Genomic DNA, 17,682 nt, shown 5'->3' with positions numbered 1-17,682 from the left:
TTAATAGAATTAGAGCCTGGACAATATTTAATACACATAGTGTGTTCATAATCTTTGGACTTAGATTAGAGCTTTACTTTTCAATTCCTCTTCCAATAATAGAGTAGAACCTCTTATCTCTTTTTTCCAATAACTTCTTTTATTTCATTTAATATGGGGATGGGTAGTCTCTATGGATGAACATGTCAGTGATATTATTTATTTCCATAAGAAATTGTTCATTGTTGGAGACTATTCAGTAAATTATCTGTCCCTTAACCAGATGAAAATATGGATAACCAGTCTTACTTATTTATAATGAAGCGCTGTATCCAGAATCCAACAAACACAACACAAACATTGAGCAGAAAAAACCTTTATAACAGCAAAGCTTTCGGGTTACACACCCTTTCTCAGTACTAATACAAGGTCCATTAAAATACATCAGTTTAAATAGGAGTCATTAGCAGTCACATGACATGCAGCCTAAATATCATATGACTGTTATAAAAACAGAAAAACAATAAAAAATAAAAATTAACAAATGTATAAAACTTACATATTATTACTTAACAGTATATAAAATATTTCAAAAATTATACACATACACATATTAATCAACGTAACCTACTACTTTGTACTTTAACTAAAATTGGTTTCAATGTAACAGCAGAATTCAAACCAGGTGCGCTGTCAGCTGACAACCTAAAACATTATTTAGACACTATAGCCTATTGTAATGAAAGATGAAGTTATTATGGCTGGTGATTTTAATTGTATCTTATCAGACAAGGATACCACTGCTGATAGGAAACTGAGAATCACATCTTCAGCAAAACATTTATCAAAGTTTGTTAACCTAATGAACTTAAAGGATATACATGAGCTCACAAAAGTAAATTCACTTCAATTTTACCATTATTCTTATAGCTACAGAACAGAAACAAATATTGATAAAAATGTTGTTACAAACAATCTGATACCATATATTGGAGACGTTTCAGTAGTATAATGTCCATTATTAGAACACAATGCTATAGTATTCAACATTATATTAAAAATGACAACTTAACACATCATAGAAGATTACTAGCCTATATTGTTAAAATAAAAGGATTTAAGGAGTGGTATGTAAAAAGATCAACAATTTCTAAAAACTAAATATAAATGGGGAAGTAAATGAAATTGTCCTTTGGCATTCACCAAAGGCTTACTTAAATGGGAGAATTTCAAGTAGTAAAACAAGAGAGTGGGACAAAGTGTTAAACGCACTACAGGCCAAAATAGATTAAATAAAGTTTAACCTAAACCCAAATTATATTATCAGTCAGTCAGAACTAAAAATAAAAAAAAAAGTAAAATATGCTGAAATTCTAAACCATAAAGTTTTAATAAACCTGGAAAAACTTAAACTTCAGTTGTATTCAGTAAATCCATCAAGCTTACATAAACTGGCTATTGGATGAAAGAAAATGAAAATCATATCAAAGACATTCTAATACATATAAATAAAAAGGGAAATAACATATATTAAAAGTATTCTTGAGATCTTCAGAATATTTTATGAAAATATGACTAAACAACAATAACTTAGATAATGATGAAATAGTTGAAACTTTTCTAAAGGAAAATACAAAAAATACATCAACAAGTGAATAAATTAAAAAAAATGATAGACCATTCACTTTAATAGAAATAAAAGATCAAATAAAAAGTAAAAAATAATGAGCTGGGCTTAGATGGTGTCATATCCAAAAGAGCTCTCACCATGTAGACAAAGCAGGTGTCACTCAAAAAGTCCAAATTTATGTAGAAAATAGTGACACAAGCACCACAATGTTCTATAGAAACTTCATTTATTACAATGCGCTAGTAAAAAATACTTTCACCTCTCAAGGCTTCTTCAGGCAGAAAACTGCAGACAAATTCAAGCATGATTTAAATAGAGTCAATTCATATCATGTGACTCAGATTAAATACAGTTAAAGGTATATAACATATGAAAACAATATATCATATAAAAACAATATAACCAATATAAAAACATAAAATTAGTTAAAATGTATTACTTATATCCTTCAGAAGTGGTTTTAAGCTAAAATAATCATTTAATCCTGGATATTGTTAAGCCTTAAAATGTAATATCCATTTATTCTCTGACAATTCCGTGTAGTTAGATAAGTCACCTCCTTTGATAGATTTTTTAATGTTTTGTAAAATTAGGAAATTAAATGTGTGTGTATCATCTGTACTTTTTATATGTCGATATAGTGCTTTGGTTTCTAACTTTCTTGTAATCTCCAAGAGATGTTCACATATTCTGTCCTTTAGTTTCCTATTACTCTTGCCTATATAGAATGCAATACATTGAGAGAATCTAGCCATATATATGATATCTGTGGTATTACATGTACCATAACTTCGTACATAAAATGTTTTTGATGTTACTGGATGAATAAATCTGGTACTTATATAGATATATTTACAAAAAAGGCAGTTATAGCATTTTTGTGTGCCTTTTTTACTAGATGTATCTTGTTAGTATTTACATCATATGGCAGGATGCCTCTAAAAGTGCTAGTTTTGTTTATAGCTCTCCTAGATTGAGATCCATTCTTATACTGTTGGGCATGAATCCCTGAACAAATGGGATATATGTTGTTACTATCAATTTCTTGCAAGATACAGAATATTATTAAGGAACATTGGAAGATGATAAAACATGTACCAGCCTTCAATGATATATCTTTAGAACACCTAACCTTTGGGTATAAAAATCAAACTAATTTGAAACATTAGTTATGCTATAAGGAACAGTACCAATATGAGCATAAAACATCTAGTAAAAAAGGCACACAAAAATGCTATAACTGCCTTTTTTTGTAAATATATCTGTATAAGTACCAGTTTTATTCATCCAGTAACATCAAAAACATTTTATGTAAGAAGTTGTGGGCGCGGGTGGCGCAGTGGTGCAGCGGTTAATGCTGTCGCCTCGCAGCAAGAGGTTCTCTGGTTCGATTCTCGACTGGGGTGCCTTCTGTGTGGAGTTTGCATGTTTTCCCTGCATTTGCATGGATTTCCTCCGGGTACTCCGGCTTCCTCCCACATTCTAAAGACATGTTTCTGGAGCATTTCTCCCCGGGCCTCTGCTGAAAACAGGATCTGTGGAACCTAGTCGTACTTTCCCGGTTAACAAATGTTAAATAAGTAAATAAATAAATAAATAATAAATAAAGTTACGGTACATGTAACATCACAGATATAATATATATGCCTAGATGCTCTCACTGTATTGCATTCTATATAGGCAAGAGTAATAAGAAACTAAAGGGCAGAATATGTGAACATGAAACCAATGCACTATATAGACATATACAAAGTACAGATGATGCACACACATTTAATTTCCTAATTTTACAAAACATTAAAAAATCTATCAGAGGGAGTGACTTATCCAACAACATGGAATTGTCAGTGAATAAATGGATATTATACTTTAAGGCTTACCAATATCCAGGATTAAATGATTATTTTAGATTAAACCCAATTTTGAAGGATATAAATAATAAATTATAACTAATTTTATGGTTTATATTGGTTATATTGTTTTTATATGATATATTGTTTTCATATGTTATATACCTTTAACTGTATTTAATCTGAGTCACATGATATGAATTGACTCTATTTAAATCATGCTTGAATTTGTCTGCAGTTTTCTGCCTGAAGAAGCCTTGAGAGGTGAAAGTATTTTTTACTAGCGCATTGTAATAAATTAAGTTTCTATAGAACATCATGGTGCTTGTGTCACTATTTTCTACATAAACGTAGATGGTGTCATACCAGAATTATATAAAGTGCTACCAGATAATGCTGTCAAAATATAAAAAAGCCTATAGAGAAATAAAAACAACTCCTGAAGTTCCCCATCATGGAAATATTCCCTCATATCACCTATTTTAAAACAAGATAAGGACCTACAAAGTGTTCATCCAACCAACCCATTTCACTCTTAAATGTTGACTATATGATGTTCATGTCTTTTTAGCCAATAGAAATAATCTAGTAATACCAAAATTAATTAACAAACAGGATTTATTTTAAATAGACAGATGCAAGACAATATAATAAGAATACACACACTAACAGACTATGCAAATAAAAATAAAAAATAACTTTCTATCATTTGTCTTGATTTAGACAAGGCTTTTGACTCAGTCAGTTGGCCTTATCTGTTTAAAGCACTTAAAGTATTAACTTCTCAGCTGAGCTAATTAAAGTATATAACTTATCAGCTGAGCTAATTGCATTAATTTCAAAGTTCTACATTAATTCTTATGCTTATGTTAAAATAGCTTCCTTTCTTTCTAATTCCTTTAAACTACAAAAAAGTACAGAACAGTGTTGTCCACTGTCACCATTACATTTTGCATTAGTAATTGAGCCTTTTGTTAGTTTTATTAGATCAAATAATTAATTAATGGAATCAAAGTAAAAGATGATTTTGAACTAAAGATTCAACTCTGTCAATGACATTTTACTTACAGTAGGAAATCTAGAAAAATCATTACAACATATGATTAGTTCTATGAGACAGCTTGGAGAAATCTCAAACTTAAAATTTAATCATAACAAAACAAGTGCATTATTAATTAATAAGAAAATCATACACAAATATTCTGATTTCAATTGGAGTAACACTCAAATTAAATATATTGGTATAACCTTCACGGCTAATAATAACGAAATGATACAAATGAATTTACAACAGGTTATCAATAAAATTCTAAGTTTAGTCACAAGCTGGAATAAATTCATCTTACTATGAATGGCACACAAAAGGTTGGGATAATGGTGGAATAGGATTTCCTAATATTCAATATGCCACTTCAACAATTGTAAAAGTTATTGCATTATGGATAAATTCATCATATGAATCAAAAATGGAAACAAATACATCAAAAATATTATCTAAAAATAATAAACATATCACAACCTGCCATAAGCAAATAGTTCCTAATTGTTTTATTTGGCTATTAAAATATTTTTTGGTAAATGGAAATAATTCTTCTAATAAAATTCCCTATATAAATAATATTCTCTTTTCTTTCCAGACATTCACATATTCTAATTGTTGTATTAAAGACTTAATCTTTTCTATATTGCTAATAGCATATACAAATGAATGCTCAGAAACTCACAATTACACTAAAATGATAGAATTGAATGAACAAAATAACTTATTGGCATCAATTTTTAAATTGTACTGAAATACATACTGTTGAAAACTTAAGGTCTAGATACAATCGTAATTCTAAAAATTCATTAATATTACAAATATGCAGAGATTTTGTCAACAAAAAGATAAATATAATATTTAATTTAAATAAAAATAATCATTCCCCAAAATATAGGCATTCCTAATAAATATTAACAATAATACAATGAAAAATAAGTCATGCTTATCACAAATTTATAGAATTCTTAGGTCAGATCCATAATAATTAGATAATACCTATTGTAATTATTCTACAAAAATAATAACAGACGCTTTACAGAAGAAAATAAGAAAATAGTATTAAAGTCAACAGATAAAACTACATCCTCTTTATACTGAAAATTTTTCACTTGGAAATTCTTACACAGAGCTTTTGTTACACCTAACAAAATTACAGTTATGTATAAATGAAATAGAATTAAATGCTGGTGATGTGATTCTAAAATAATTGGATGGGTATGGTATACAAATGTGAGGTTATCTCCCCTTTTTGGAAAGAAATTAATAACTTTATTCAAACTCTGTGGTCAGATAGATGTAATATTTCCAAGTCATTGGTTTTATTTAATGCTCCAATTCCTGAGATAGTTCCAAAGACTCAAGTGCCTCTTCTATGGTCTATTCTAGCAATAGCTAGGAAAATAATACCTAAGAATTGGAAAAGTAAAGATACCCCCTCTTGTGTTGAACTTATTAGTATGGCAAAACTGTTTGCAGTAATGAACTGCTGCATTCAATAAAGATGAGAACTTCTAATTTCACACATTTATATAAGTCTTGGCTTAAAAGTGACAACAATTCATATTTTTCAAGAAAATCTTCCACTTATTGTATAATTTTGATGTATTACTCAGCTGTGGGCATATGTAAATAGTTGAAACTAAAAAAGCAAAGCACATCCACAGAAACAAAACACAGCTGTAACTCAATTTCTCCGATGTAATAAAATTCTGTATATACACAAAACGCTGCTGGACACACCACAAATTAATACTGTATGCTTTATTGGCATAGGTACGTAAGCGCTTTCACCATTAAGGCTTCATCAGACCAAACAGTAAAAACTGAATAAAGGAGCTTAAATACTTTCAAATCTAGTTACTCATGAATAATTGATCAAATGACATAATTTCCTCAAAGCCATAAATACATGTATCAAATTTAAAAATAAAGTAATGTATCTTACTATAATAAAATATCTGTTCAATACCATTTAAACAAATATAAATCAATTATTCATTACAATCAATGAAAACTAAGAATATAAAAAATAAATAATAAAAAACATATATATGAAAAAAATAAGAAAAAATAAGAAAAATAGACTTTCTTAAGATATTGCACCTGATATGATACATATAAATATTCAAAACTCTATAACTATAAGAAACATAAAAATCAAAAGAATACCTATCTGAACATGTATCAAAAAATGTGCGAGTACAATTGAATCAAAGGGTTCTCATTTAATGGCTTTTAATCTTCTACTATGTAATACTGGTTTTAAGGGCACTTTATCACTGAGCCCTGGTCTGCTCTACACCTAATAATCCATTTCAATTCACAACCTTCTGTGAAGTTCCTAACATCTCCATCCCATGTACTGGGATTAATAACTTGTAATACTGAAAATTTAAACTGGTGTACTGATCCTGCTGCTAGTGTGTGTTTTGCTAGGGCATTATGCTCCGAACCAATGAGTGCATGGTAAAGATGTTCCCTGATCCTTTTTCTCAATTTCCTGTTAAGTTTTTCCTATATAAAATGCACTACATGACACACACATCTAGCAAGGTATACCACATGTTCTGTTTGGCAAGCAGCTAACATGCAAACTGTAAACACATGATGGTTGACTGGATGGACAAAAGTGGTTTTTGTGTCAATGAATTCACATTGGTTACATCTATGACATACTTTTGATCCATATGCATTGTTACCATAAGACACCTTTCTTAAAGCTCTTAGGATGACATAGAATCTGTTTTAAATTCTTCCTGTTCCTAAAGAGAAATTTCAGCTCTTCCCCTACTATTTCTTTGATGTTTTCATCCAGTAATAAGGTGTCCCAATGTTTCTGTACTATGTTTTTCAGACAATTAGCATTTGAAGTATAAAACATGGGTACTTTTATTTGACTCTCTGTTCTCACTATCACTTCTTCACTTAGGGGGGTGCCTATATTAGAAAAATATGGGCTAGCTTTAGTTGTTCTCACTGAATTGGTCTCTTCAATGGCCATATTCACCTCTTCTAATTTATAATACCTATCCAGGAGTCTTGACTTTAGATCTGAAAGCTCCTGATCATATCCCTCCTGTGTTGGATTTAATCTGGAGGCCCTCATGGCTTGGCCCTTGATGACATTTTTAAAAAACATAATGGGGGTGCATGCTCTTTCTATGTAGGAGTGTGTTCCTATGACATGCCTTCCTATGTACCCCCGCATTCAACAAGCCATTCTCCAACCTCTCAATCTGTATATCTAAAAAAGATATACTGGTTCGTGAGTAGACCATAGTAAAACTTAAATGTTCAGTCAAGTTATTTATTTGTGAGACAAAATCTAATAAAGATGTTTCATCACCTTTCCAAATTAAATACAAATCATCTACAAAGCGTCTATAAAAAACAACATTCACTCTGTAACTCTCTAAAGAAAATAGTTTTTCTTCTTCCCAACTAGCCATAACAATGTTGGCATAGCTGTTGGCACACAAAGTGCCCATCGCTACACCATCATTTTGAATGTATAGTGCCTCATCAAATAAGAAGATGTTATTATATAATATTGTCTCCAAAAATAAAATCAATAAATCAACAAATTTGGAATCATTTGTTGAATGTGTCACCATATACCTATGTACTTTCTCTATACCTTGTTCATTAGGTATAACTGTGAATAGACTTTTCACATCAAGTGTGACAAGTATATATTGTGCATCATTTAATACATGTTTCATATATTCATATGGGTCAATTAAAAACTGCTTACTATCCCTCAAAATGTATGTATTAGCATCAACTACTGGTCTAAAAAAATGTTCCACATAAATAGATAAGGGCTCAGTGGCCCACCCCCTCCAAGCCGCTATTGGTCTCATTGGGGGATTATTTGGACACTTGTGTACTTTAGGAAGCCCCTGAATGATAGGTATTAAAGGGTTATTAACCCTAAGGAATTTAAAGACTTCCAGACTAATGCAATTACTCCTCAAAATGTCGTCCAACATATCATAAATTCTGAATACCTTATTTTCTACTTCATTCATGTTAATTCTGGAGTAAAACTTTTTCTCCTGTAATAAACTTATCATACTGTCCCTATAATTATCTCTATTCATAATCACTATGGGACCACCCTTGTCCGCTGGTCTGATGATTATAGAGTCATCATTGCTTAAATCATTTAATGCTGCCCTTTGTTTAAATGTTAGATTATTACTCTTTCTATTTTCTCTAGACATATACATCTTATGTATGTCTTCTTCCACTAGTTTAGAAAAAACATCTAACAAAGGGTGTAAAATAGGGGTATACGTACTCGGAGCACGGAACATATTGCTTTCAATGATATTAGAATTGTGGCCAAACTCTAACTTGAGTTGAGCATTACGTGTAAACATCTTAAAATCTATAATGGTGTCAGATAAGTCACTTCTACTAGTGGGTGTGAATGATAGTCCCATATTAAGGACTTGTACTTCCTCCATCGTTAAGTCTCTATTTGATAGATTGATAACTAATGATTGTCTAACCGTTTCCACATCTTCTTTAGTGTGGGTCCCGTGTGCTCCCCCCCCTGACCCTTTCCGCTTCTGTCTCCCTCTGCTTATCGACCTCTGCTGTTTGGCCTGATGTTGCAGGTCTATGGGGAAAGGGGTAAAAGAATTCAAGCCACTTTCCTGTCCAACAGTATGATGGAATATTTTCCTACGAACTATCGGTTCAGTTGTATTTGAGTTAACTGGGGGAGTTACATTGTTACCAGATTCTAAACCATCTGCAGATCCGTTTAATGAAACATTTACATTGGCCTTTATAGTTGTTGTTGAAGTTCCTAAATACATTTCACAAGCATTTGTATTCACATTACTACTTTCTGTATTTAAAATATGCACATTATTTTCATTTAACACAGCTGTAGAGGCTATAATTGAGGCTTTAGTACTAACAGCATCATGTGCGTGCTGTCTCTGTTCATGTACTCCATTTGAATTACACCTGGGCCAAGTGAAGACATGGCCCAGTTTAAAATCGTTCGTATCTCTTTGAATTTTATTTATTTTTTGCTCAGAGTCTTTTTTCAAACAATGAAACATTGTCCAGCATCTTCTCCATACCCAGTTCAACTTTAGCATTAGGATATTTCATAATAATTGTCTGTTGTTGTTTTATAATATTATTTCTTAACAAGTCCTCTTCAGGACGAAAAAAGTCATTTAACAGTTTCATATAACTCATGCTTAGTTCTAAATTCAGTTGTTGCCATTTAAATAGCAACTCAGGGTAAAAGTTACCTGTAGTCGTCATTTTCAAAATGCGCAAGCCACTGGGACCTGTAGTCGGCATTTTCAAATGCACAAGCCTCTGGCCTACTCGCTTGTGAAATGTATATAGGAACTTCAACAACAACTAGAAAGGCCAATGTAAATGTTTCATTAAACTGATCTGCAGAGGGTTTAGAATGTGGCAACAATGTAACTCCCCCAGTTAACTCAAATACAACTGAACCGATAGTTCATAGGAAAATATTCCATCATACTGCTGGACAGGAAAGTGGCTTGAATTCTTTTACCCCTTTCCCCATAGACCTGCAACATCAGGCCAAAAGCAGAGGTTGATAAGCAGAGGGAGACAGAAGCGGAAAGGGTCAGGGGGGGGGGAGCACACGGGACCCACACTAAAGAAGATGTGGGAATGGTTAGACAATCATTAGTTATCAATCTATCAAGTAGAGACTTAACGATGGAGGAAGTACACGTCCTTAATATGGGACTATCATTCATACCCACTAGTAGAAGTGACTTATCTGACACCATTATAGATTTTAAGATGTTTACATGTAATGTTCAACTCAAGTTAGAATTTGGCCACAATTCTAATATCATTGAAAGCAATATGTTCCGTGCTCCGAGTACGTATACCCCTATTTTACACCCTTTGTTAGATGTTTTTTCTAAACTAGTGGAAGAAGACATACATAAGATGTATATGTCTAGAGAAAATAGAAAGAGTAATAATCTAACATTTAAACAAAGGGCAGAGTTAAATGATTTAAGCAATGATGACTCTATAATCATCAGACCAGCGGACAAGGGTGGTCCCATAGTGATTATGAATAGAGATAATTATAGGGACAGTATGATAAGTTTATTACAGGAGAAAAAGTTTTACTCCAGTATTAACATGAATGAAGTAGAAAATAAGGTATTCAGAATTTATGATATGTTGGATGACATTTTGAGGAGTAATTACATTAGTCTGGAAGTCTTTAAATTCCTTAGGGATAATAACCCTTTAATACCTATCATTCAGGGACCTCTTAAAGTACACAAGTGTCCAAATAATCCCCCAATGAGACCGATAGTGGCTGGGAGGGGGTGGGCCACTGAGCCCTTATCTATTTATGTGGAACATTTTTTAGACCAGTAGTTGATGCTAATACATACATTTTGAGGGATAGTAAGCAGTTTTTAATTGACCTATATGAATATATGAAACATGTATTAAATGATGCACAATATATACTTGTCACACTTGATGTGAAAAGTCTATTCACAGTTATACCTAATGAACAAGGTATAGAGAAAGTACATAGGTATATGTTGACACATTCAACAAATGATTCCAAATTTGTTGATTTATTGATTTTATTTTTGGAAACAATATATAATAACATCTTCTTATTTGATGAGGCACTATAAATTCAAAATGATGGCGTAGCGATGGGCACTTCGTGTGCCAACAGCTATGCCAACATTGTTATGGCTAGCTGGGAAGAAGAAAAACAATTTCCTTTAGAGAGTTACAGAGTCAATGTTGGTTTTTATAGACCCTTTGTAGATGATTTGTTTTTAATTTGGAAAGGTGATGAAACATCTTTATTAGATTTTGTCTCACAAATAAATAGCTTGACTGAATATTTAAGTTTTACTATGGCCTACTCATGAACCAGTATATCTTTTTTAGATATACAGATTGAGAGGTTGGAGAATGGCTTGTTGAATACGGCGGGGCTACATAGGAAGGCATGTCATAGGAACACACTCCTACATAGAAAGAGCATGTACCCCATTATGTTTTTAAAAATGTCATCAAGGGCCAAGCCATGAGGGCCTCCAGATTAAATCCAACACAGGAGGGACATGATCAGGAACTTTCAGATCTAAAGACTCCTGGATAGGAATCATAAATTAGAAGAGGTGAATATGGCCATTGAAGAGACCAATTCAGTGAGAACAACTAAAGCTAGCCCATATTTTTCTAATATAGGCACCCCCGTAAGTGAAGAAGTGATAGTGAGAACAGAGAGTCAAATAAAAGTACCCATGTTTTATACTTCAGATACTAATTGTCTGAAGAACATAGTACAGAAACATTGGGACACCTTATTACTGGATGAAAACATCAAAGAAATATTAGGGGAAGAGCCAAAATTTCTCTTTAAGAACAGGAAGAATTTAAAACAGATTGTATGTCATCCTAAGAGCTTAAGAAAGGTGTCTTATGATAACAATGCATATGGAACAAAACCATGTCATAGATGTAACCAATGTGAATTCATTGACATAAGAACCACCTTTGTCCATCCAGTCACCCATCATGTGTTTACATTTCGCATGTTAGCTGATTGCCAAACAGAACATGTGGTATACCTCGCTAGATGTGTATCATGTAGTGCATTTTTTATAGGAAAAACTAACAGGAAATTGAGGATCAGGGAACATCTTTACCATACATGCATTGGTTCGGAGCATAATGCCCTAGCAAAACACACACTAGCAGCAGGATCAGCACACCGGTTTAAATTTTCAGTATTACAAGTTATTAATCCCAGTACATGGGGTGGAGATGTTAAGAACTTCACAGAAGGTTGTGAATTGAAATGGATTATTAGCTGTAGAGCAGATAAGAGACCAGGGCTCAATGATAAAGTGCCCTTAAAACCAGTATTACATAGTAGAAGATTAAAAGGCATTAAATGAGAACCCCTTGATTCAATTGCACTCGCACATTTTTTGATACATGTTTAGATAGATATTCTTTTGATTTTTATGTTTCTTATAGTTATAGAGTTTTGAATATTTATATGTATCGTATCAGGTGCAATATCTTAAGAAAGTCTCTTTTTCTTATTTTTTCTTATTTTTTTCATATATATGTTTTTTATTATTTATTTTTTATATTCTTAATTTTCATTGATTGTAATGAATAATTGATTTATATTTGTTTAAATGGTATTGAACAGATATTTTATTATAGTAAGATACGTTACTTTATTTTTAAATTTGATACATGCATTTATGGCTTTGAGGAAATTATGTCATTTGATCAATTATTCATGAGTAACTAGATTTGAAAGTATTTAAGCTCCTTTATTCAGTTTTTACTGTTTGGTCTGATGAAGCCTTAATGGTGAAAGCGCTTACCTACTTATGCCAATAAAGCATACAGTATTAATTTGTGGTGTGTCCAGCAGCATTTTGTGCATATACAGAATTTTATTACATTGGAGAAATTGAGTTACAGCTGCGTTTTGTTCCTGTGGATGTGCTTTGCTTTTTTTTTGTTTCATTTTTATTCTACACCACAGGAACATTTACTCTGTGGGGGGTGCTTTGTTGTTGCATATGTAAATAGTTGTTTGTTTTATAATAATAATTTTGTTTGTTCATTGTTATAAAAAATGAAGTTATTTTAAAAAAAAAACTGTAAAGTTCTGTATTTTATATGGCAAAGAGGTTATCTGCAATTTCAAACGTTTGTTGCTTATGTTTGCTTCAGGACATTGCCAGTACATTTCAAAAACAATGCTTTCAGTCTGATAGTAATTGTCATGTTATGGGCAGTGGCATAAGTATTAAACCCAACTACCAATTTATTTCATTCTAGCCCTTGCTGTGTATAATACATTCACTTTTACACATTCTAGCCCCATGTTCTTTATTAATATTGGATCATTAACCTGCTGTGTGCAATGCTATGCCACTAGTGTTCTTGGTATTGTATTATTGTCCTTAACTTTTGTTTCTCTGTAACACTGTAGAACTTTAGACTGAATGGAAAACTGGACACAGGCCTTAATGTGGTTGAGGATGAACAGTGGAAGAGAATTCGCAGTGTGCTGTCACCGAACTTCACAAGTGGAAGATTAAAGGAGGTAAGATATGCACTTTATACAGAAAGGAAACAGTGACCAGATATGTGCAGCTGTTTCTTAATGACTAGCATGAATACCTTTTATAGTTTCTTGATCAAGTTTATCCAGAAGAATATCATAGAGGAATCATTCTCTTGAGATGTATGTCACACTATATAACCAATTTGAAAATAAAGCATTGAAATTCAGGAATAGGAACAGATGTTCCACACAGATTATTTGAGAAAAAAACAATGAATGCAAGTTTATTGCATATTACGGATCTCTCTCAAATAATTGAAACTGTACTTTATACCAAACATTTGCTTGTATAATTTTGTTTTGTTTTGGAGGAACAAAATAAGGTTTAGTGTCTGCTGTGTATCCTTATATGTTAATGTTGTTCATATACTTTTTCACTTTATTCTGTTTGGTAAGTTTCTAATTATCTGCATGAAATTATTTATGCTTTAATCCTTTGTTATTTTTTTATTTATGAGTAGCGACCATATGGTCTACCATTTAGTGTTAAGCAAAAATTTTTTCTTTTTTATGTTTCTACATCAAGCCATCAATCTTCTTTGTTTTGCAAGACAAGAGATTGGCTTCAGATTAATGAACAATATATGTTAAGCATGTTTTTCTCTTATTCGGTCTTATAGTTATGGCATTAGTGGAAAACATAGCTATTTCCTAAAGCATTTGAATGCTATAAGTGAATAGATTATAATGAACAGTGCTTTCACTTGTAAGTGCAGTACTGAAATAAATGCAAAGTGTGCTTTTGTATAAAATTAAATGTCTTTAAAAACATTTTTACAAGGTGGCAAATCCACCTATAACCTATACTCAACAATAACAGTTATAGGAATGTAACCTTATGCAAGAAAGAATACTTGCATGATTCTTCATGAAGGGTATGATGTCTCAGAGTGGACATATTAGGAAAAAAGTGTGCTGTCTCTGATAGTTTATGGTTTAATTTTGGGAGATTGTATTTCTCATTTTGTTAAGTAGTAATATTAAATGATGCTATGTTTGATGCAGACACACTGCTTACAAAACTCTTGAGCTGGTATTCAACAAGCTGAGTTTTCATTAAATTTAGATAAGCTAAACTATGTGGCTTTTAACCAAGAACCTTGGGAATGTTCACAATATTACATGTGATATCACCTCCTGAAAACATATTGACATTTCTACTGTTTTATTTATGAACTAGCATCATTAGAATATGTTAAGAAAATGTTGGATATAACTATAAGGAACCACTTATGTAGTTTATTGAATGCAGCCTGAAAACATTGACAGCTTTGTATATTTTTACCAAAGCACAAAGCTAGACCAAGACTCCTGAATAATAAGAACCCAGTCACAGATAGAACCCACAGTGTGAAAGTATCTGACTCCAAGTCAGACTGCCGACCATTCACGAGTGGAGTCCCACAAAAATCGGTCCTGGGTCCTCTCCTGTTTGGTATCTACTTCTCTGAAGTCTAGGCCAATACGAAGGGACTCTGGCTGACAAAGTTTGCAGACGATTGCAAGTTGGAAGCTATTATTAACTCGCCAAGTGATGTTGACATCCTACAGAAAGGCCTCACTGAGACCAACAACTGGTGTCAGAACCATGGCCTTAAGCTCAATGCCAAAAATGTGCCGTCATCCCCTTTGGGAAAAACCTGGTTCCCATGAATTACCACATCAGTGGTAGTCCACTGAACACAGAAGACATTATAAGAGATCTGGGAACATAGATTGACAGCAACCTCTCTTTTGACCACTACATGGCCACTGTGGTCAGAGGTACTTCTATGTGGCACATCTCACTACTAAGGGTTTTGCATCCTGGAAGAAAGAGGTCATTGTCTCCCTCTACTCTTCCCTCATTAGGTCAGTCATCGAGTACAATGCTCCATTTGGCATGTACCTCACTAGACATCTGCAACAACTGGAAAGGCCGCAAAAGTACCTCACAAAGAGGATCCTAGGCCTTAAACACTTGTCCTATATGGACAGACTCAAAAAACTCCATCTATTCTCTGTCTCATATCTCCTACTTAGAGGCTATCTCTACTTGACTTACAAAGCCATGTCTGACTCAGCTGTGTTAGAAATGCTACATCTAAAGAAATCCCAATCTTCCTGTGCACCACACTCTCCAGAGATCTCAACCTCATTACCACAATCAACAGAATGTGCTGGAGGGACAGGTTCATAACCCAAAGACTGCCCATACTATGGAATAGGCTTCCTATACAGGTCAAACAGAGCACCACACTGGCCCTCTTCAAGACAAATCTTGATAAGTGGATGGGAAATAGAAAATTCACCACTCCGGAGATCACTCCAGTGGCTCTACTCGACAGAGGCACTGGGAACTAAGGTCAGCTGGCACAATGCCAGGGTAATCCTATCGGCTAGGTTTGTAAGGGCTCCAGGGCAATTAGCCTAGTACACACTTATGAACCTATAATAGAAAACAATAAAAGTTAATTTTACCTGAACCAGTCTAACACATTATTGCTTCATAGCAGAAGCAACATCCAGCATTATGTTTTTGATAAAAATATACTGTATTGGTAGGAAATTTTGAGAAAAATAGTAAGTACCTGAAACTGTTTTGGCATTATTCAAAGAAAAAATGAGGAAGCAACATATATCATTTTGTGCAATTTAAAATTTTATTTGCATTGCTTTCACAAGTGCAGTCAAACCACTAACAATCATCTGAAACTGACTTTATAAGCTGAAGATTTCTGGATTTACAACTTATGATAAGCTACAGAGAAATTCTTCTCTTCATAAAAGTATAAAAAATATATATATTATTTTCACAAACACTGTAAGAAACATTAGAAAGCCATTCTTTCACACAAACAGGACTACTCATTTAGTGAAGTAAAATTTATAATGCTTCTTCAACTGTTTGTAGTAGTTTGTTTGTTCTGAGCAAAGCATGTTTTCCAGGCCATCTTGGATTGAAATGGGCCTATCTGCACTTTTGTGAGAGAATTGTGCTGACTGGGACCTGTCTGGTAAAGGGAGGTCAGTCTAGAGCTTGGAATAAGCATCCTCATTGGTCCTTTTGAATCTTTTAAAAATGTTTTCAAGTCTTTAGCTTCTGGTATTTTGGCCCTGCTTTTGACTAGATTTCTTCTTGTTTGTACCAAGCTAAACTGAGGTGGGCTACCAGCCACACCTCTGAGCTGAGATACCAGATGACTAGAGGCTTCCAAAAAAACATAAGTTGCCTGTTTTTTTTTTTTTGCTTATTTATACTGTTTACTGCACTTTTTTGCCTGTCATCTACTTTTATACTGTATTTATTTACTGTGTACTAAACTACACTGTTGTACTGCAATTGCAGCTTTATTGTGCCGTTAAACTGAATTTCATTGCTGTTTTCAACGTTTACAAAGCTTTTTTGTTAGTTTCACTGTTTAAGTATTTACTGGTATTTGCACTATTTTTAAGGCATTTGTTCTGCTTGTTTTGGCTTTCCCGCCAAGCAGTGTTTAAATAACCAATCTGTTAATTGTTTAAAACATCCTCTAGAGCCTCCTTGCTGATTTTCTACTGTTTTAAACATTTTTTAGTGTCTGGCTGCTCTTTTTCTCATGTTTTAAACATTCTCTAGTGTTTCCCGCAGAAACTAGGGTAGCTAGTAGCATAGTCCAGATACAGGCTTGCTGCTTCTGGAACTGTTTGTAGTGGTTTGTTTGTTCCAAGCACATTTTCCAGGCTATATTGGATTGGAAGGGGCCTGTCTGTACTTTTGTGAGAGAATTGTGCTTATTGAGACCTGCCTGGTAAAGGGAGGCAAGTCTAGAACTAGGAATAGGCATCCTCATTAGTCCTTTTGAATCTTTTTAAATTTTTTTCAACTTTTTAGCTTCTGGTATTTAGGCTCTGCATTTGAACAGATTTTTGCATGTTTCCGCATCATGCAGCACCTCACACTGCCGTGCAATTGTGAGCTATAGCTGGGCAGTTAAATTCAACAATTTTCCCCTGAAACCCAGGCAGAAATATCCATCCACTGAGCTCCTCCGTGATC

General features: G+C 33.2%; 1 protein-coding gene across 1 annotated transcript in view; it reads left to right on the top strand.

The window, feature by feature from the left end:
• Nucleotides 1–17,682, top strand: part of LOC122816580 (cytochrome P450 3A30-like) — a 336,585-nt gene that overhangs the window by 162,811 nt on the left and 156,092 nt on the right. The window contains exon 5 of the mRNA XM_044089466.1: nucleotides 13,530–13,643. Within this exon, the coding sequence (XP_043945401.1) occupies nucleotides 13,530–13,643 (114 nt within the window). The remainder of the gene's footprint in view (nucleotides 1–13,529; nucleotides 13,644–17,682) is intronic.

The sequence above is a fragment of the Protopterus annectens genome, chromosome 12.part0, assembly GCF_019279795.1.
Source record: "Protopterus annectens isolate FY-2018-M chromosome 12.part0, PAN1.0, whole genome shotgun sequence".
Taxonomy (NCBI): Eukaryota; Metazoa; Chordata; order Ceratodontiformes; family Protopteridae; genus Protopterus; species Protopterus annectens.
Note: the sequence above shows the minus strand (reverse complement) of the source record. Positions and strands in the feature narration are given on the sequence as shown.